The 16429-nt window shown below is 43.3% G+C and overlaps 1 protein-coding gene across 2 annotated transcripts in view; it reads right to left on the bottom strand.

Moving 5' to 3' along the window:
• Nucleotides 1-16410, bottom strand: part of SLC2A8 (solute carrier family 2 member 8) — a 120993-nt gene extending 104583 nt beyond the window's left edge. For both annotated transcript variants that reach the window (XM_043498782.1, XM_043498778.1), the window contains exon 1: nucleotides 16351-16410. In XM_043498782.1, the coding sequence (XP_043354717.1) occupies nucleotides 16351-16395 (45 nt within the window). In that variant the 5' untranslated portion in view covers nucleotides 16396-16410. The remainder of the gene's footprint in view (nucleotides 1-16350) is intronic.
• Nucleotides 16411-16429: the final 19 nt, after the last annotated feature.

Raw genomic sequence — 16429 nt, 5'->3', positions numbered from 1 at the left:
TCTCTCCGCACCTGACATAGGTTATTAGTATGTGAAAGATGACCTGAAAAATAAGTGGGTCTGTGCACTTTGTTGATTCTTTGATAGATAAAGAAGGCCTGAAAAGTTTAAATTCAGACTATACCACCCCTTTTTTTCTGGAAGACTCTAGGGATGACTAGTGTGTTGTTAAATTTCATAACATCACAAAACTCCAAGAAGTGAAACCCAAGCAACCAAGAAGGGATTTTAATTCAGCCTCTTAACAGCCAAGTTTCACAGAGTTTTAACAAAAAACAAACACCTGAGGACCACTTGGGAGAAAAATACTTTGTAAATGATTCAACACCTTCAAGAAAGGGCTGAGAAAAGCTCCCACTCCACTTCCTTAGGCTCTTCAAGTATAACTTTAGCAAACACCAGGAAAACAAAAATTGGTTCAATTAATATTTCTAAGGTAAAAAACAAAAACCCCTTCCTACCCCAAACCCAGGCTTTCAGCCCTTGCCACACTGAGAAGTTTTGTTCTGAGCACCGCAGGCCCCACCAATCCTCCTATTTGGTGCTACTCTGCAAGAGAAACTGAGACCTCTGCTTGCTAATAACAGCTCAGGAAGGCTGCTTCCCTCCCCAAGCCAGCATTATACTCAAAGCTTCCTCTCACCCTGCACAGCTGCCAGGCCTGCTTTCCACCTTCCCTGCTGGCTCCCAAGCAGGAGAGAGCAATTGGGAACTGGGAGCAGCAGTAAGAAAGCCACATCTGGCTTGGCTCACAGGGGCTCCTGTCAAAGAGAGACAGGGCAGACTTCACTTATAAAAATGCTAACCTCTCCTATTCCCAATCGGCCAGAAATTCTGCCTCCCTGCTGTAATAGCAGCAAACTCATCACACTGAGGACGAGCCAGTTCCCATATGACACCCATGCTGGAATTTTTTCCCTAAGTGTTAAAAAGGAAAAGAGGGTTAAACTAGTGAAGAGTGTATGAGGAAGGTTGTCCTGAACACCTTCCTCTCCACTCAGTAAGTCACACCTTAAATGCAAGGTCCTCTCCAGCTCATCCCTGGGATTAACCAGGCCAAATGTTTCATGGGTTACATACAAATATCTACTGTTGTTAGCCAATCCCAGTGCCCAGAACACTGATGGGATCCAGACTTGTTCTCTCTCCTGCCCCTCCCTGTCCCTCTGATATGCACCTTTTTACCTTCTCCATTGCCTCTCCCATCCTAAGGAAGGAGTTAGGGACCAGGAATAGGCGAGATGGGGCTTGTCATAAACACGAATAATAACTCCACTCTAGTTCCCAGCAACCTCTAATTTCTCTTCTGCCACCAAGACCTCTAAATAGCTTTTCACCCTATATCCACACCTAAGGATGACTGATTTCACTAGGTCTAGAATTAAGTAGGATCAGACCTGGATAGTAGACTTCCAAAGAAAACCTAAGCGGCTTCACAAAAGTGGTGATAATCAATTAGGAGTTGCTCTTTCCTTTGCATGTGTATTGAACCAATGCACTAGTATATTGTTAGATCTGAATTGTGTAAAATCAGGTTTTGTCCATGTAGATCCTGCTAGCATGAACTAAAAGGTACCTAGTTTGTTTTAACACAGGCCCGTTTCAAACAGGACACTGTGAGTGCAAACTAGGTATCTTTTAGTTACCACTCGCAGGGTCTACATGAGGCAGTTACAGTGCAACACTTTAGTGCATGCTGCAACTCATCCCCTCCACCCCAGTACAACAGGGCCATGTAAATAAGCCCTTTATCAGTTTAAATTCACAATGTTATTTAAACTTAGTGCAGCTCTCAGCGAGTTGAGCTTTAAGAGCTTCACCTCCAGATAAATTGGAACAAAATGAATCCAGATAGGGTTACTTCCAAGCAATGGCTAAGTCCTAATGTAGAATGTTTGGAATACTGGTAACAAGTGTGTGTGATCTTTGGAGCCAGCTATTTACACACCAGTCAAGCGGCACCGGAGTGCTAGGTTGCATGGAACATTCAGGGAGGATTTCTAAAATGGCTTTTAAAAGGAAATGCAATAGAAAGTGAGGCAGAAAAATAACTTTAATTACTGAAATCAGGGATTGACATTGCAAGACTTGCAATACATAGCTACATTTCAGCCAAGTTAAGCCCTACAGAATATATCTGTAACTTAAATATTTGACCTGGCAACACAAATCCAGTTATGTTTGTCCTGCTGATTCTGATGAGAATTTTATACTTTACATGTGAATTATTTATTTATAAGCTTTTGTGAATAAATGTTGAATTTATTTAGTACTATTTCCATGAGATTTTTTGAATATATATCCTAAAAAGTTAATGGAAACAAACTGGTCAACATAGCGATAGTTTTCTGAAGATTTAAATGAAAATGCCAGAGACATTTTTTGACTGAGTAGAAACAAAAATACTATGGCAGGCTATAAACTAGTGAAAACGAGGGCTAGATTCACAAAAGGACTTAAGTGCCTAACTGGCACTTTAGGTGCCTAAATCCAAAAAGCACACTCCATTGGGATTCACAGCCTACCTACTCAGCTGCCACTGAACCCTGCAGATGCCTAAACTTGCTTGGCACCTAAGTGTTTGCAATAAAAGTTCCCTAGGCAACTACATTTCTGGCTCTGTGCTGGCTGGCTGTGCATCACAGCCACATGACAGGCATCCAGATGCCTAAGCCCCAAAATGATTCACATGGGGAAAGATAAAAGCATTCCTCTATCTAACTTGCCTGAAGAAATTCTGAGCATGCCTACCACATTGGGCCCCTATAGGCAAGCATACACAGAACATTGAGGGGGAGAGCAAGACCATCTCCCTCATGACTTTTAACCCTAGTGGTTAGGATATTCACCTGGAATGTGGGAGACACCTAGTTCAACTCTCTCCCTGAGAGGGAGAAGGGACTTGTCACCTCTCAAGTGAGTGCCTTAGCCACTGGGTTATGAGACATTCCAATATGGGGCTCCCTCAGTTTCTTCTGTTGACTCTGTTCCATTGTGAATAAAGAAATACTCCAGAAGGCATTCTGTGCCAAAAATTTAAAAAGTCTGCACACAATATTTTTAAATTCTACAAATTGTATTTGTCAAATAAATGTGGAGGCTCCAGAATGGCATTAGGAGCAGAGGACACTGGCTGCACAGCGGCTGGAGATCACTGTGCAGCTCCCCTGGGACATGGACTCAGTGGTGAGGTTGCACCCAACCCTGACACAGCACAAGGACTGGGCCTGTCCCAGAAACACTGCAGGGTCCTGCCCCTTCTTGCCAGGTGTACCAACTGTGGGCAGGCAGGCTCAGCAAGGCAAGATTCAAGTGTGGAGGAGCATAGAATGGGGGGAGCCAGGTGTGACAGATTTTTGTTACTAATTTGCTGGGTAGCTGGAGCTTGTACGCTACCGGGGTGATGCGATTTACAATGGATTACAGACCCACCCACTTGGCGTTCAGAGTGTGGGCCACCTTCCCCAGCTTTTGCAACATTACCTTGGCTTCAATTTGCCGTTTTCAGAGGTCTTTACTGACAATCCCCTTATGCTTGGCCTTTTCCTTATCTAAAGCGGTCTTTACGGCTTCACAGGTTTTACATTGTTTTTTTTTAACTGCGCAAAGCTGAGACATTTTGGTTGTGGCAAACAGTAAATGTGATTATTGGTAAACACTATATTTACATTACATTTGCTTACTAACGGGTTGCTAACATTTTTATTTAAAAAAAATTTTTTTTTTTAGGAATTGACATGTACACATTGCCCATTATACAGTACTTTGGACTTATTATTTAATTTAATTTATATACAAGATTTTAGGGAAATGTCTTTACTACAGAGCTTTGGAGCAACAGGCAAGGATAAGCACACCCACTTTTGAGGAGTCCACTCGGTACAACCTCTGGTGTTCAGTAGCTTCCCTCCCTCTCCAGCCCACTGACTTGAGGTCTGGGGTAGCCAGAAGGATTCCATGTTCACTATGGGTAGTGGGCTAACTTTTTATATTTTTGCCTTCAGAGCCTGTTGGTGTGCGATTTTAATAACAATTCCCTCCATGAAAAGGTCTGGCCTTATTATACTAAAAACATACTGCATTTATTTGTATTGATAAGTATTAAACATAAGTATTTGATATATGATAAGTATTTTTTTGCTTTAGCAAGTGAATTAAAACCTTAGTGTTTTTTGATATTACCATAAAACATTTTGTGTTTTAAGGTGAACAAAGCAAGTATCTACATTTTATTACATTTTATAGCTATAGCAGTATGTATTTTTTTTTATTTGTTTTTGTATTAGGCTGTGACAAAGAGCTTAATTTATTTTTAACTATTTGTAGGTTTACAGTATTTATAATTTTTGCTTTAAAATTAATTTTTTTTAATATGGTGTCTGCTACTTGAGGAGGTTTTCCTGCAGCATTTGGTACACAACAGTGCTTAGCAACAACACAAACAACAAAAGATAACACAAAACACAATTTCTATTGTGACAGTAGATTCATGGTATTTCGGGTTGCTTTTCAGCTGATATCAGCTTTTTTTGTTTTTTGGTGTTTTTTTTTTTTTTTTTGAAAGACAAAAGAACATGTTTTTATCCCTTTAGGAGTGGCAGATTGCTTAAATTTTATTTTTTTTATAAATATTTTTGCTGATTGCAGGCAAAACAGAGGAGTTACCCCCGTATTTTCCTGTGTTTGTTTTATAGGCAGGCCAGATTTCCATGGCTTTTACCTTTATTAGTTAGGTAATTTGCATTAACACAGATGCTTTTTGGTTTGCTTTTGGATTTAAAGCCATTAGCAGCTCAGAGACTCTGTCTTAAAAGGAACACATTTAATTTTTAGCAGACACACAGTGATTTGAAGATGAAAACACAACCTATTGTGGCTCCCTTTGGCAAAGTGATAGTTTGATTACATAGAGCTATTTTAAGGCTTAGTGCGGGGCACGGTCTTTCTCTCTTTTACTACAGCTTTTATTTGCTATTTTGTTATTAAAAAACAGATGACATTTTTTAAAAAAATGTTTTGGTTTTGATTGCCCTGCTGCAGCCATGACTTTGGTTTTTATTTTAAATAGTTTAAATTTTATAAAGCATTGAGTTACCTTCAGGATTGAATGCTAAATACCAAAGTTAAACAACACTAGTTACCTGTGTCTGGCAAAAGTGTTTCTTGGTTTTGCAACTTCGAATGGAAGATTCAAATGGATTTTAGTGGTATTATTTAAAACAACACCAATTAATTTTAAACCTACAAAACACCAAGAGTGTTTTTTTTTTTTTTAGCAAATTTGACTAACTTGTTTATAGTCAAATGATTTTAATTGAACAGTATTTTTTTTTACCTGGATTGTTTACAGACATTCCTTTGGAAAAAGGCCCATTTTCCTTCAGAATAGCTGCAAAGAAACCAAGAAATTTTTAAAAAAATATTTTTACAATGTTTAACTGATTAATTTTTTTAGCCTTTGCAGAGTTAACTTTTTACTTTTTTTAAAATTATTTGCTTATTTTTTTAAATGACACCTTCATTAACTCAGATTTTATTATTTTAAGTACTATTTTAGGAATTTGAATTTTTTATACCTGTACTTACTGATTTTTTTTTTTATTTTTTAAGGTTTTTAACCTGTTTTTTAATTTTTTTATTTGCTGCCTGTTTGCTTGTTTGGGTTTGATCCTGTTTTTCTCATTGAACCATTTCTGGGCACAGGCTTCATTCCATTACTAATTTAGCAAGGAGGGTGGGCTCCTTAATTAGCTGCCACCCCTCCTGGTCCCTTTCCTCTTTACAATTACTCCACGGGGTGCTTTTCTTGTAGTGGGGATGCCGTACATACAACCTTATTTTTCCTTTATGAACTGGACCTCTCCTCGGTCTTAATGAGGGCCGCTATGGGAGTGCAACAAGCATTCACCCACCCTTGGGGATCTTCGCACAGGGAGAAATCAAAGCCCTCACCAGGGTTACCCAAATCATCCCCTGTGAGGCTTGCCATCTGGACCGAATGCACGGCCAACTGACATTTTAACTGCTCAATTTTCTTTTCAGGGCGAGCACACTGCCATTGGGGAATATGCTGAGCACGAATGGTTAAATCTTTGACAAGTCCTTGAAGGGCTGGTACTTGCTTAGCCAGTGCTCCCAGGCAGGTGCGTTCTGCTTTTTTTCCCCCTGGAAGTCCTGTTTCAAGGTTTGCAACTTATTCTGGGTGTAGACTTGGGTTGCCACCTGGTAAGTGATTTGTGCTTTCAGTTGCTCAGTTTCCATTAGCTGTAATACACCTCCCTTCTCCCCAGTTCCTCTTGCTGTCCTAACAACATTTGATACCACATGGCTGCTGCAGTTTAAATTAATTCCACAGCTGCCCCTAGGTTTTTTACCCTTCTGTTTTTTATACTTGGCATATAGGTCTAACAAATCCTTCCAAGTCTACACTCTTTTCCGAAGCTCCGCCACAGAGCCTTGGTGAGAGCCTTCTCCAACCGGGAGAGGTCTTCACCTCTCTTTGAAAGAGGCAGCAGGATCCCATCCCTCTTTGCTGCCTCCTCCGTGGCTTGCATCAGGCATCAGGCTCACCTGCCTCCCGAGACGCCAACTGCCTGGGCAACTGGGCTACCGTGCCCACACTCCCTAATGCCTGTACGTCCGGCATTGAATCCGTCATTGATGCCATCACCCACGACTGTGGGACTCCCGAGTCCACAGCTGTACCCTTCTGTTTCCTGAACATGTTGTTACAATTCCTTAGTACAACTTTTAAAATCTTTTAATTACTTGAAATTGCATGTTGCTTACACTGACCAGCACCAGGGCTTACAATGCTCACCCCTCCTTTGAGGGGCCAGAGGAAGAGGCGCTAAGCCTCCCTCCATATTACTCAGTCCGATCCCACCGAGAGTACATACACCCCAACTCTGTCCGGGCAGAGCGAGACACCCTATGTTCTCCTCTTCAACTCAGTCATACTACAACTGGGGGTGTACGCACTGAGGATTATTCCCTTGGAGCGAGAATTGCTAAGTTCCCCTCCCATTGTCCGGTACTGCTATGACCAGGGGTAGACCCACCTGCACCCTTCCCCCACTGACCGGGGTGGAGAGAGGAATACTAAACCTCCCTCTGGTTCTCTGTCATGCTATGAGTGAGGTTGGAGCACACCTTTAATCATAGAATCCTCAACATGAAATACCAACAGTGCCAGACAGAGCAAACATGAAATACCCAGTGCAAAACAGTTGGTGTGCTCCACAGGGCTCCCCCCCTCCGCAATTCTCCACCAAAACTGTGACAAATTTCTGTTACCAATCTGCCTAAGATTTCAGGTGATTAGTCTGAGACCGCAGAACCATTCAGGGTTTGGGGGGGTGGGGTAGATACAGGAACACACCATGTGACTAAATTTTAAAGCTTTATTAAGAAAATAATAAAAGAACAGTGGAGAGTGCTGGAATCACGTCCATGTCACTTAGAAGAAGGAAAAAGCATTAGTGCCCGAGCTCTAACCCACTTCCATACTCACACCCAAGCTACCTCAGGTTGGCCAGGCCTGAGGTATACCATAAGAAGGGGGTGGGGGATGGACGGGAGTCTGTCCTGTGCACAGGTCATTAGGGGTTCTGCTACAAAGTCTCCAACTTGTTTCTGCTCTTGGGAGGATTTTTAAGCCCTGGGGGTGTCTTGGGGGCATCCCCTTCAGAGACCATTGGTCCCCATGCTCAGTATAACAGTCCAGACGGGCCTTCTGTGGCTTGTCTCCCAAACACACTGGCTCCAGGGTCACAAAGGCAGACTGATGAGTCTCACTGGGCAGCCAACTTTTGCAAATGTGTAATCTCAGTCCTGCAACTTGCTTTGCTTTTGTTTTTATTTTTTACAGTCAGCTGCAGGTTTGGTGGTTGGCAGGCGGAGCAAGGCAGAGACTGTGTTGATTTTTGACCTTAAGCGCAGAGCAGCTTTCTTTTTTATTTTTAGGCCAAGCTGAATTTTTAAATTAACCCTTTCCTTTCCCACCTCAGCCTTCTAAGACCTGCAAAGGAACCTTTTATTTTACTTTTATACCTTTAACCCTTCCCAAAACACTTTGCAATAGCGTTAGCAACATACAATACTGATCTGCCTCCCCAGGGGACTTGAGGGAGGGGGGCCATTGGGGTGTGACACAGGTGTGGATTGAGACTCTTCTGGGTGCAGGCAGCTCAGTAGGGATCTGGCTATGGGGGGATCTGGATGCACAGGGTCTTGTTGGGGGGTTCTGGGTGCAATGGTAATTGGACTCTGCAGGGGGGTCCAGGTGAAGGTGGTTGGGGCTCAGCTCAGGGAAAGCTGGGTATTGGGTGGATAGAGCTCAGCAGGCGGGTTGGACTCCAGGTGCCGCTGGTTGGGGCTCAGTGGGGGGGGGGAATCCGGGTGGCTCATCAGGGTGGTCCAGGTGCTGGGGTAGTGGGGCTCATCAGGGGAGTTCTGAATGCGGAGGGAGATGGGGGTGGCTCAGTGGGAGGATCTGGGTATGAGGGGGTCTGGATGCATACAGGTTGGGTGGTTGGGGGAACAGCTCTCTGTACAGGGATCACTCCCCTTGCAGCTGAGGCGAAATGGGTGCAGGAAGTGCGGGGAGAGTTTGCAGAGCTTCCTGCATTGGGGGAGAAATCTGGAGGTGGGTCTGACCTGGCCCCAAATGCCATGCAGGGAAGAGGAAGTCCCATTCTCCACAGCCCAGCTGGGACTAGCAGCTGAGAATGATGCAGGGTAGAAGCCATCAGCCAGGTCTTCCCCAGTCCCGTCCCCTGCCCCACAGTGATTTACCTCTCTGCTGGCTGCCCTGGGCACCCAAAACACACTGTTGGGGAGGGTTGCATGACCGCTCTTGTGGCTTCCCTGTCAGAAAGTCATTTTTCTGTGGGGAAGCAAAGAAATTGGCACCACATGCACAGTGGCACAGAATTCCCCCGGGAGTAAATAAAAGAATCACTGGGCCAGAAAAAGAGAGCGCAAGCTTCTTGCCAAATGGTGTAGTATCTAATCCCAGGAGATGGGATGCAGGAGATCCCTGCAGCCCAGATTTTGTGCCCATCTCCAAGAGCTTAGCCCATCCCCCTCAGCTTGGCGCCTCCCATGGGCTAGTTTAGGCAAGAAGCTGCTTACTGGGCTGGCTTTTGTGAATCCCATTCTGAGGCGCCGCTCTCCTCCCATCTATTCCAGGGATTGAAGATGCCTAACCTAGGCTTTGTGAATTCCAGTGACTTTCTAGGCACCTAAAAATTAGGGATGGTGACACTCCGCACTGACATGCCTCAATTCCTTTGTGAATCTAGCCCAAATGATTGAAATAAACTGGGTTCCAGAAACCCAGTTCTCATTAAACAGGTGTTGTGGGTATAATCTCACATAATAGCATCAGTGCAAATCCAGTTAACATTAATAGGAGAATTAGCCATGGGCAAAACAAAACCATTTTCCAAAAACTTTGAGAAAAAACTTTATTTTATGAGTGTATTCTTCTATGAAATTAATAATTTTATTAAATTCACAGACTATTAACTTTAATTCATTATTTTTATAAACACCATGTTGCTTACAAAAATAACAATGACTGTCTGAAAATGTGAGACATTGTGAAATGTCAGCTGCCAAAGCTAGCAATTCAGAGATCATATGGCTGCCGGCATAAGGGGAAATTTACAACATTAAATAAAACCACCTCCTTCTATGCTCCTTTTTGAACAAGAAATGATAAATTACTTTTAAAGTTCATAGACTGAATTTAAATTAACCCATGCAGTCAAACTCACCGGAGTAACGGATGGATTAGAAACAACACAAATCAAAATGGTCATTTTGCTATATTACTGTCTTTGTTATGTTCTAATTCAATACTTTCCTAATAACAGAGTACAATGCCTAAAGAAAGAAAATATTAAAACCAAATATTTAACATATTTATTTAAAGACCACCACCTTTAAAGATTAGGAGCCCTTAACAGCTATGTTGGGGAAAGTACATTGCGAATTTTACCTTGTCTTCCTATTTCTAGAAGTAGAGCAATACTCTGATCCCTAAATAAATAACATAAACAAGTTGTGTTTCCATAAATATAAGGAAAGTGGCTGAGATTATGTACAATGTATTTTCAGCTTCTTTAGAAAAAAAAATGATGGGACTAGAGCAGGAGAGAGACACACACATTTAACAATATCATGCCACCATTCTTAACATATTTGCATCACATAATGGCTCACTCATGCTTTTAATTTACTGTAGCTTTTACCATGAGTAGGATTGCTTTTCCAGGTCTCGTTTTCAATGCTGAAAATTACTACTAAACTAGTTTGTCCTTTTACAAATGGGGGCCTTAGGATTTATAAAGTAGAAATGTCTATAACTGTCCCTTTAAAGGTGTTTCCAATGGCTTCTGAGAATACCTGCAATATATTTTTCATGGTCCATTTGAAGTACTGCTTCTTTTAGCACTTTGTTAACATTCTTAATCAAAGACAAGTTATATCTCCAGAGGGTTGGAGCCCTAATGAGAAATTTTTAGGTATTGTGACAAAGTTCCTCCTCTGCCTAGGTGGGTCCTGCGCTTTTTGGCAGATTTGCTCACCTCAGAGGTTCACAGCAACCCTCAGTTTGGCCGCTTCTGCTAGAGGCTCAAACCAGCCGTCCACTCTGCTAACCTCATCACTGGCCAGCATGGGGGAAACAGAGAACAATCCCCACAGTCTCTGTGTCCCATCTAGTGGGCCTGGGATTAGGCCAGATCCCTTTCCAAATTAGACCTTCCCTTCTGGTGTTGCTCACAGACCAGGTCAGCTCCTCCTGTGTCCAATCAGGAGATGGGGGGATGAGGGGAACCTCTAATAGCATTGGCTCACATAGCAAGTATTTTTTTCCTACTTGTCCTGACCAGAAACCTTTTCTGTTTTTCTTCTTTCCTCCTCACTTCCCCGTCCACTAGTTTTATTCTCCTGTTATCACCTCATCTCCTACCTGGGTTCCATTTCATCCCTAGCTCAGCATCTCTATTCTTCTCCTTCTCTAGCAGCTTTTTTCCAACTGCTTCTTCAGAATGTTAGTTCCTGGAGAAGGTGTAAACCCCTCCATTGCTGCTTCACCAGCTGTAATGGCCCCTTAGCCTTTATACAAGTTCACGGCCATATACAAGTTCCAATGGTGAAAACCCTAAACTAGGATGTGGTACAGCTAAAGAGCAACTGCTGCAACACTAGGTCCCAATCATTGGAGTGCTCATTTACGAATTTATGTATCATGGCCCCCACAGTTCCATTAAACTTCTCCACCAGGCCATTTGTTTGATGGTGGTAAGGAATGGCAACCAAGTGATTTACCCCATGAGCTTCCCAAAAGCTTTCCATAGTTCCTGCCAGGAATTTAGTTCCTGCATCTGTGATGATGTCAGAGGGCCAACCTACCCTGGCAAAAATGTCTGCTAGTGCCTGGCACACACTTTTAGCCCTGGTGTTGCTTAGCGCTACTGCTTCCTGCCATCGGGTGGCAAAATCCATGAAAGTCAGTATGTACTGCTTTTTTCTGGGTGTCTTTTTCGGAAAAGGACCCAGAATGTCCACAGCTACTTGATGAAATGGAACTTCAATGATGGGGAATGGCTGGAGAGGGGCTTTGACCTGGTCTTGGGGTTTTCCCACTTTTTGGCATACCTCACAAGACCGGACATAGGTAGAAACATCTTTGCCCATTCCCTCCCAATTAAATGACCTCCCCAAACTGTCTTTGGTCCTGTTCACCCCAGCATGGCCACTAGGATGATCATGGGCTAAGCTCAAGAGCTTGACCCAGTACTTAGTTGGAACTACCAACTGTCTCTGAGGATGCCAGTCTTCCTGCTGTCCACCAGAAAGAGTTTCCTTGTATAAAAGTCCTCTTTCTGCAACAAACCTGGATCGATTAGAAGAGCTGAGAGGTGGTAGGTTGCTCCGTGCCACCGTCCAAGCTCTCTGGAGGCTTTCACCTACTTCCTGTTCAGTCTGGAACTGTTCCCTTGATGCTGGAGACATCAGTTCCTCATTGGATTGTGAACCTACGTTTGGTCCCTCTGGAAGCGATGTAGGGGATGGGGTTGTTTCCGTTGACTGTGAACCACTCTCCACTGATGCACTAAGTTGGGGTTCAGGCTCCGGTTGAGCTGAAGCCTCTTGTGTAGGGTTATCAGCTGCTGCCGGTTCAGGTTCGGTGGGGCCCTCTGGTGTTGGAGTTGCGAGTACTGGATTCAGTGCTGGCAATGGTTCTGGTGCTGGTTGTTCCGCCGGTTCCGGTTCTGGCTCTGCCTGGGTCTCTGTGACGGGATCCACTACTGCTGTTGCAGATATTGGCCTGGTGTCTGGATCCATCACCTCTGACCGGGTCCTGGTAGAAGTTTCCAGAACAGAGCTAGGCGTGACAGCTTGTTTAGCCTGGCTGCAGGTGACCATTCCCACCCTCCTGGCTCACTTCACATGATTGGCCAAGTCTTCCCCCAACAGCATGGGGATGGGATAATCATCATAGACTGCAAAAGTCCACATTCCTGACCAGCCCTTGTAGTGGACAGGCTACTTGGCTTTAGGCAAATTGAAAGAGTTGGACTTGAAGGGTTGAATCATCACTTGAATCTCTGGGTTGATTAAATTGGGGTCCACTAAGGAAGCATGGATAGTCAACACCTGTGCTCCAGTGTCCCTCCACGCCGTAACCTTCTTCCCACCCACACGCACAGTTTCCCTCTGCTCCAAGGGTATCTTGGAGGTATCTGGGCCTGAGGACCTCTGGTGTGATTCCGGTGGAATGAACTGTAATCTGTTGGGGTTCTTGGGGCAGTTGGCCTTTACATACCCCGGCTCGTTACATTTAAAACATCGTCCAGCTGACGGATCACTGGGGCAAGGGGGGATGCTAGAGAACGGTGTGGCGGGATGATAAGGTGGCTGGAGGGTTCCTTAGGGGGGTAGGTGGGGCCTTGGGCTGCCCCCGGTAGTAGGGTGTGGTCTGAGGTTGTCCCTTCTGGTATCCGCTCCAACTGCGACCCCAGTTGTTTTTTTTCAGCCACCTTCACCCATTTAGCTCCAATCTCCCCCGCCTCGATTACAGTTTTGTGCTTCCCAGCTAGGATGTATCTTTCTATTTCCTTAGGAACACCCTCTAAGAACTGCTCCATTTGCATTAGGAAGGGCAAATCTTCTGGAGATTTAACACTTGCTCCTGATATCCAGGCATCCCAATGTTTCACAATGTGGTAGGCATGTTGGGTAAATGACACGTCTGGTTTCCACCTTAGGGCTCTGAACCGCCAACGGGAATGCTCGGGTGTTAGCCCCATTCTGACTCTCATCTTGGTTTTAAACAGTTCATACTGGTTCATGTGTTCCCTAGACATTTCAGCCGCCACCTCAGCTAAGGGTCCACTGAGCTGTGGTCTCAGCTCTACCATGTATTGGTCTGTAGAGATGCTGTACCCAAGGCAGGCCCTTTTGAAGTTTTCTAAGAAGGCCTCGGTATCGTCGCCTGCCTTGTAGGTGGGGAACTTTCTGGGATGGGAAGTGGTACCTGGAGAAGGATTGCTAGGGTTTGTTGTTATATTCTGCTGAGCCTTTGCCGTCTCCTTCTCCTCTTCCACATGCTTCCTCTCTTTTTCTCCTCCATCTCCATCCTTCTGAGTTCTACCAGTCTTTCATGTTCCTTTTTTTTTCCTCCTCAAATCTGCCTAATTCCAGTTTTTATTGAACCATGGAGTCCGTCATCCTAACCTCTCTGTTTTTAACTGACTTTACACCCGTGAGTTAGAAAGAAAAACAAAAAAAAACTTGGCTTGGCTTGTGCTGTAATATGATGCCTATATTCTCTGATAGTGATTGTCAGCCTGCAGAAAAATCCAAAAACAAACAAACAAACAAACAAACAAACAAAACAAAAAAGCCAAAAAACCCCCCAAATCCTAACACCTTTGTCTCCAGGCAAATAGACAGAAAACCCCTCTAGTTGCTCTTAGGTAAAAAACAAAAACAAAAAAAAAAAACTTCTTCAGGTCTGTGAAGACTGGTGAATTTTCCTGCAGGAGGTTAACTACCTTGCCTTTAGATAGAGAAAATTCTAGCTCACAAAAGACAATTCCCTTTTATCTCTGCTCTGGCCCCGAAGCAGAGAAAAAACCACCTCTAACTGCTTTCAGCCAAAAACCTGCTTTTCAGCAGCCAAAGGAAAAAAAAATTCCTTTTTAAGATCTGTGCTTCTTGTTCAAAAAATCAAAATCCTAAAAAAACCCCCCAACCCCAAAAATTAACACCTTTGTCTCCAGGCAAATAGACAGAAAACCCCTCTAGTTGCTCTTAGGTAAAAAACAACTTCAGGTCTGTGAAGATTTGTGAATTTCCCTGCAGGAGGTTAACTACCCTGCCTTTAGGTAGAGAAAATTCCAGCTCACAAAAGACAATTCTCTTTTGTCTCTGCTCTGTCCCCAAAGCAGAGAAAAAAACCCTCTAACTGCTTTCAGCCAAAAACCTGCTTTTCAGCAGCCCAAGGGAAAAAAAATTTGCTTTTCCAATCTGTGCTTCTGATTCAAAAAATCTCAAATTGATCTCAAAATGATTTCAAGTTAATCCCACCGCTCTGCCACCATGTCAAGGTTCCTTCCCCACTCTGAACTCTAGGGTACAGATGTGGGGACCTACATGAAAACCTCCTAAGCTTACTTTTACCAGCTTAAAACTTCCCCAGGGTACAAACTATTTTACCTTTTGCCCTTGGACTTTCGCTGCCACCACCAAATGTCTAACATGAGTTACTGGGTACGAGTCCGTTTGGAAACATCTTTCCCCCCCAAATCCTCCCAAATCTTACACCCCCTTTCCTGGGGAAGGTTTGATAAAAATTCTCACCAATTTCCATAGGTGACCACAGACTCAAACCCTTGGATCTTAAGAAAAATGAAAAAGTATTCAGTTTCTTAAAAAGAATTTTAATAGAAAAAAACGTAAAAAGAATCACCTCTGTAAAATCAGGACGGTAAATACCTTTCAGGGTAATTAGATACAAAACATAGAGAATCCCTCTAGGCAAAACCTTAAGTTACAAAAAGACACAAAATCAGGAATATCCATTCCATTCAGCACAGCTTATTCTCTCAGCCATTTAAAGAAATCAGAATCTAATGCATCTCTAGCTAGATTACTTACTAAGTTCTAAGATTCCATTCCTGTTCTGTCCCCGGCAAAAGCATCACACAGTCAGAGAGAGAGGCTTTGTTTCTCCCTGCCTCCAGCTTTTGAAAGTATATTGTCTCCGCATTGGTCAGGTGCCAGCGAGGTTATCCTAGCTTCTTAACCCTTTACAGGTGAAAGGGTTTTTCCTCTGGCCAGGAGGGATTTTAAAGGTGTTTACCCTTCCCTTTATATTTATGACAGTAGGCATTATATTTATGACAGTAGACATTTATATTTAGGCATCATGATCTTTGAAAAGTGCTGAGGATGTAGTTATAATAGGGCTTAATTAGTTTCTGTGACACAACGATCACATTGTCACAAATAAACTACGTTTGAAAACACTTGTTCGCATCTTGGACCCAGCCACACGATTGGCAAATGCAAAGCAAATGCTGTTTGTGCTCAAATTGCAAGCTTTCCATGGGCAAACTTGTGGGATCAAGGGGTCAGAGACAACTCAACTTAAGCCTGAGTGTGTTGGGTCGAGAGTGTTTTCAGACCCAACCTGAACCTGATACCTGTAGTTGGGTCCTGTCTAGTTCAGGTCAGATTGCAAGGTTCAAGTCACTGGTACTTTAAACAAAGCACTAGATTTTATGTAGCTGGGAAAGATCAGGTACCAAATCAGAAATTGCAGCCCTAACCTCCCCATATACTTCCAGAATCTCAGTGAGAAGCCCTGACTAACTCAAGCAAAGAAGATGCTGTACGTGTCCTCACTGCAGCTGATTACCTATAATTTATGCAATTTTATCTGTGGGCGTGCAGGGTCCTCCTCCAAACTGCCACAGGCTTCCTCTTTCCTGGCACAGGGTCCTTTAGTAACCAAGAGAAAACTCTGGAAGTTAATCAGTCACCAGATTAACCAGATAATAAAGAAAATGTTCAGACATATAGAATGGGCAGATTATAATACTGAAAATATTACAATGCCACTGTATACACGGGAAGATCTCGTGCCTGTGCTGTATTATTTTAATAAAATCTCTGGACCCAAAACAAACACAGGAGCTTGTACCTGTGTCTCAGCACACGGGTTGCAAACATTTAAAAACAAAGATATTCTGATAATGCAACAGAAAAATTCATACTTAAATCTAAAAGTCCTAAAAAAAATGGAAGCTTAATATAACTTTCGCATGGATTTGTTAAAAAGTGGGGAGGAAAATAAACTTCTCTTTGATCCATGGGATTACAGAATAAGGGGAATATAAACTAGCTG

Source organism: Dermochelys coriacea, chromosome 16 (genome assembly GCF_009764565.3).
Source record: "Dermochelys coriacea isolate rDerCor1 chromosome 16, rDerCor1.pri.v4, whole genome shotgun sequence".
NCBI lineage: Eukaryota > Metazoa > Chordata > Testudines > Dermochelyidae > Dermochelys > Dermochelys coriacea.
The sequence above is the reverse complement of the archived record's forward strand: the minus strand, read 5'-3'. Positions and strand labels throughout refer to the sequence as shown.